The following is a 5,204-nucleotide window of genomic DNA, read 5'->3' as shown; positions in this document are numbered from 1 at the left end:
TTTCTTGCAAGTTTTATGATGAATATTGTTTTAGTTTATTTACCCATAGTTATGAGTAGCTAAATCCTTTGTCTAAGGTTTTGATGGAACCTATTGGGGGATGAACTTCTTGTTTATGTGAATACAAATTGCTAGTCTCAATCTTTATTTGTTCAACTTTGTGTATGTTGTAGTTAATTGACAAGATCCTCAATTAGCTGTGCCTATTTAGTGTGCATAACTCGGGAGAGAGTGCATATTTAGGTTATTGTTGAACAACACCACTCCCAAAGTATAAGAGGGATCTATAACTGCGGGTTTAAAGGTGGGATTACGGATAACGAAGACTTGAGTGCAATCTAAAGTGAACCGTGTTAATTAGAGCTAGCTAGCGTATCTCGGGAGAGTGCATTGAGTATATTACTGTGATTAGTCGGGAGAGATTTACGGTAAGATGAGCATTCATGATTGATAGAGAGGTGTTGGTCAATTTGTATGAAGCATAAACAGAAGGGATTCCATCAATAGGGGAATTCATTACCTTAGCGTTTTTTCATTATTGTTTACAACCTTAGCATCCTTAGTTTATAGCTATTTATTTACTTGCAATTTTAGTTATTGAAGACACCAACAACTGTGATTCAAACATTTGGGGAAATTGGTTCTCAAGAGTTTAGTGGGTCTAAGATAGTGATTGATAGGTTAACTCTCTGTGGATTCGACTCTAGGCAGAATACTCAGGTTATATTTGCAACGTCCATAGGGTCCTTTTTATAAGGCATAGTTGGGCGTGATCAAATTTTGGCGTCGTTGCCGGGGAGATAACGGAATTATCAATTACCATTGATAGAAATACAAAAATTCTTAATGTAGTCAGTTTTCTCTACACCAAATTTTTGATTGAATATTTTGACGGTTGTTGACGTGGTTGCACAGAGGTATGCCTAGAAACTCTACGAGGACTGGAGAACAACTTGAAGGACTCTCAGACCCCAAGAAAACATTCCGGATATTGAACCGTGCTAACAAAAGACTTCAACAACCTCATCAAACACACAAACTCGAAATTAACATGGGTGACGTAGACAACGTCAACGGAAACGTCAGAGATATGGAACCTCCTGTGCCTGAGGCTACACTATATGACTGGGCACAACCCACAGCTGACAATCTGGCCACTGCCATTGTTGTGCCCGCGATACAAGCTGAATCGTTCCAGATCACGAACAATATGCTGCACTTGCTGCAAAACAAGGGACTATTTTCTGGGTCACTAGCCGAAGATCCTCAGCAGCACTTGAAGAACTTCCTGTCGATTTGCAAAACTCAAAGGCAACCCAACGTAACTCCGGAAGCAATCAGGTTGTTATTATTTCCATTCTCGGTGACAGGAGCTACTCAGGTCTGGCTAAACTCACTCCCCATAAACTCTATAGAAACTTGGGATGAGTTAGTCAAGCAATTTCACATCAAGTTCCACCCGCCCAACAAAACAACTCAAAAAATTAATGAGATCGTGAGCTTTAAACAGAAACCAATGGAGACACTGCATGAGACATGGAGCCGGTTTAAAGGAATGTTGGTTATATGTCCACAGCATGGTATTCCAGATCAGATATTGGGACAACGGTTTTACATGGGACTGTCGGATAGCATGAAGAACATTGTAGATGCCTCAGCTGGTGGGGCATTTTTGAGCAAAACTTGGAGAGAAAGTCAGAGTCTGCTTGACAAAATGGCTCAGAATTTGGGGTGGACGATGAGGAATGCACCTATCACTCCAGTGGTGCACTCAGTGCCTTTTGACCCATCAAATTCCATGGCTGAAAATGTGGCGACCCTCTTGACAGAGATGAGCATACTCACCAAAAAGGTGGAGGAATCAGGGCAGAAACAGTAAGTGCACATTGTAGATACTACCAATGGGGGCTTGTGCACATCTTGCATTAGTCAGCCAGTTGGTAATCCTTGGAATGCAGAACATGATCATCATCAGCAGCACCCTGAAGACATGAACTATGTGTCAAACTATGGAGGCCAGAGACAGGTCAATCAGAACTGGGGTCAGCAAACTCAGCAACCATACAGACCACCTCAGCCACAGTACAATGCTGGAAGAATGGGAGGTATGAGACCTCCCAACAATATGGCACCTTATCCAAGGTCACAGAGGTACAACAATCAGCAGCAAGGGTATCCCCTACCTCAGTAATAGCATGGTGGAAGGCAAGAAGATGGGTTCACTAGACTTGAAGCAATGATGCAGCAGGTTATTGGGTCCAATGCAAAAAATAAATGAAAGAGTAGATGCACATGATGCAGCAATCAAAAATATTGAAGTGCAATTGGGACAAATTCCAATGTCTCTGAACAATCATCCTCAAGGGACATTACCTGCAGACACCCAGATTAATCCAAAAGATCAGGTCCCAAAGTAGCTGATGGCGGTAAGTCTCCGTAATGGCAGGGATCTAGATATAGAAAAAGAGAGATCTCGAGAAAATATACAGGCTGAGACATTCATTCCAGTGCCCATTGAGCTGGATGAGTCTACGATACTGACAGAGGTGACAGTCCATCCTGCTCAGGAAGAAAAGAACATTCAGCAGGAGACCGAGAAAGTAGCTGAGCCAGTTGAAGAGCCAGTAGTTGAAATAGTAGCTGATAAAGAGAAGTCCCAAGTGATTGGGAAGAAGAGACCTCCTGCACCCTTTCCACAGGGCTGGCCAAGCATCAAAAGGAGGAGCAGTATAAAAAGTTCTTTGAAATGCTCAAACAAATCATGGTAAATATTCCACTGATTGAAGCTTTAAAGGAGATGTCTGGGTACGCAAATATGATGAAGGACTTGATGTCCCAAAAATTTGATTTTCAAGACTTGTCTACGGTTACACTTACTCAGACCTGTAGTGCAGTGATGACGAGACCTATTGCTGAAAAGCTGTATGATCCAGGTAGCTTTACAATTCCATGCACTATTGGGAATTTCGCCTTTGCTAAGGTGCTATGTGATTTAGGGGCCAGCATTAATCTTATGCCCCTGGCTATCTATAAGAGATTGGGCATTGGGAGAGCTAGACCCACCTCCATATTGTTGCAGCTGGCCGACAGGACTGTGAAGCGTCCATTCGGTATCCTTGATGATGTGCTTATTCAGGTGGGGAAATTTGTGTTCCCTACAGACTTTGTGATATTGGATTGCAAAATGGATGAAGAAATTCCTATAATCTTAGGAAGACCATTCTCGGCCACGGGGAGAGCTCTGATTGACTGTGAGACTGGGGAGATCAAAATGAGACTCAATGATGAGGAAATAACATTCAATGTGCAGAAGTCTATGAGGCGACCAAGTGAGTTCGTCAATTGCTCTCTTATTGATGCCGTGGATGTAATTGTAGAGTCTGATGATGAGGTGTTGACGATTGAAGACCCCCTTTGCTGCATGTTTGATGAACATAGATGAAGTGAATGGTGAGGATTTGGCGGAATGGGTGTTGGCATTGGAAGGTAGAGGGTTCTGGGAGAGAAATCTAGAGTTTGAGCCCTTGCACTTAGAAAAGAGAGAAACTCCTCCAGCTAAGCCATCCATTGAAGAACCACCAAAGCTGGAGTTAAAGCCATTGCCAGCCCACCTCAGGTATGAATTTCTGGGACCTGACTCCACATTACCTGTTATTATCTCATCTAGTTTGTTAGATGTGCAGGTTCAACAACTTTTACAGGTACTAAAGGAGTGCAAAACTGCCATGGGGTGGACCATGGCAGACATCAAGGGATCAGCCCCGCCTACTGCATGCACAAGATTCTGCTGGAAGAGGGGAAAAAACCTTCCAGGGAACATCAGAGGAGGCTGAACCCCAACATGAAGGAAGTGGTGAAGAAGGAGGTGATAAAGTGGTTGGATGCGGGAATTATTTTCCCAATCTCTGACAGCAGCTGGGTGAGCCCAGTGCAATGTGTTCCTAAAAAGGGTGGCATGACGGTTGTGACAAATGACAACAATGAATTGATCTCAACAAGAACCGTCACAGGCTGGAGAATTTGTATGGACTATCGAAAGTTGAATCTAGCCACCCGGAAAGACCACTTCCCACTTCCCTTTCAGATATTTGACAGATTGGCAGGGAAGTCACACTTCTATTTTCTGGATGGGTACTCAGGGTTCAATCAGATCTCCATCGCACCGGAGGACAGAGAGAAGACCTCCTTCACATGCCCGTATGGCATTTATGCCTTTAGACGGATTCCCTTTGGCCTATGCAATGCACCTGCCACATTCTAACGGTGGATGATGGCCATATTCACTGACATGGTTGAGTACATAATAGAGGTGTTCATGGATGACTTCTCAGTGGTGGGGAATTCATTTGATGAGTGCCTGATAAATCTGACGCGTGTGCTGAAATGGTGCATCGAGACTAACTTGGTTCTGAATTGGGAGAAGTGTCATTTCATGGTACAAGAAGGCATAGTCTTGGGGCACCGGGTGTCAAGCAAGGGAATAGAGGTGGATCATGCGAAAGTTGATGTAATAGCAAAGTTGCCTCCACCAACTTCAGTCAAAGCCATCAGAAGCTTCCTTGGACATGCCGGTTTTTACCGGAGGTTCATAAAAGACTTCTCCAAAATCGCCAACCCTCTCTGTAAGTTGTTAGAAAAAGATCACCCATTTTTGTTTTATGATGATTGTAGGGTAGCATTTGAGGAGTTGAAAAGGAGATTGGTCACAACACCCATCATTGTTGCCCCCAACTGGGAGCAACCGTTCGAACTAATATGTGATGCTAGTGACTATGCAGTGGGAGCAGTGCTGGGCCAGCGGAAAGACAAACTGATGCACCCAATCTACTATGCTAGTAAAACGCTGAATGGAGCCCAGTTGAACTACACTATGACTGAAAAGGAGATGTTGGTTGTAGTGTTCGCGTTTGACAAGTTCCGATCCTACCTAATAGGGTCCAAGGTAATTGTATATACTGACCATGCAGCTCTCAGGTACTTAATAGAAAAGAAAGAATCTAAGTCACGCCTGATTCATTGGTTGTTGCTATTGCAAGAGTTCAATCTTGAGATTCGTGACCGTAAGGGCACTGAGAATCAAGTCATTGATCATCTATCACGACTTGAGGGAGCTGAAAATGTAGTTGAGGTTGAGGAAATACTGGAAACTTTTCTAGACGAGCAGTTGCTCGCCACCACTCATCAGGAAGCGCCATGGTATGCAG

At 43.6% G+C, this 5,204-nt stretch overlaps 2 protein-coding genes across 2 annotated transcripts; both read left to right on the top strand.

Annotated features, from left to right (window-relative positions):
* The first annotated feature begins 1,051 nt into the window (after positions 1-1,051).
* On the top strand, positions 1,052-2,417 carry LOC138891247 (uncharacterized). The gene is made up of 3 exons (XM_070174511.1): positions 1,052-1,875; positions 1,930-2,172; positions 2,249-2,417. The coding sequence occupies exons 1-3, from the start codon at positions 1,052-1,054 to the stop codon at positions 2,415-2,417; spliced, it is 1,236 nt and encodes a 411-aa protein (XP_070030612.1).
* Positions 2,418-2,896: 479 nt separating this feature from the next.
* On the top strand, positions 2,897-3,442 carry LOC138891246 (uncharacterized). The gene has a single exon (XM_070174507.1). It carries the CDS (start codon positions 2,897-2,899, stop codon positions 3,440-3,442), a length of 546 nt encoding a protein of 181 aa, XP_070030608.1.
* The last annotated feature ends 1,762 nt before the right edge of the window (positions 3,443-5,204 follow it).

The sequence above is a fragment of the Nicotiana sylvestris genome, chromosome 1, assembly GCF_000393655.2.
Source record: "Nicotiana sylvestris chromosome 1, ASM39365v2, whole genome shotgun sequence".
Lineage (NCBI taxonomy): Eukaryota > Viridiplantae > Streptophyta > Magnoliopsida > Solanales > Solanaceae > Nicotiana > Nicotiana sylvestris.
Note: the sequence above shows the minus strand (reverse complement) of the source record. Positions and strands in the feature narration are given on the sequence as shown.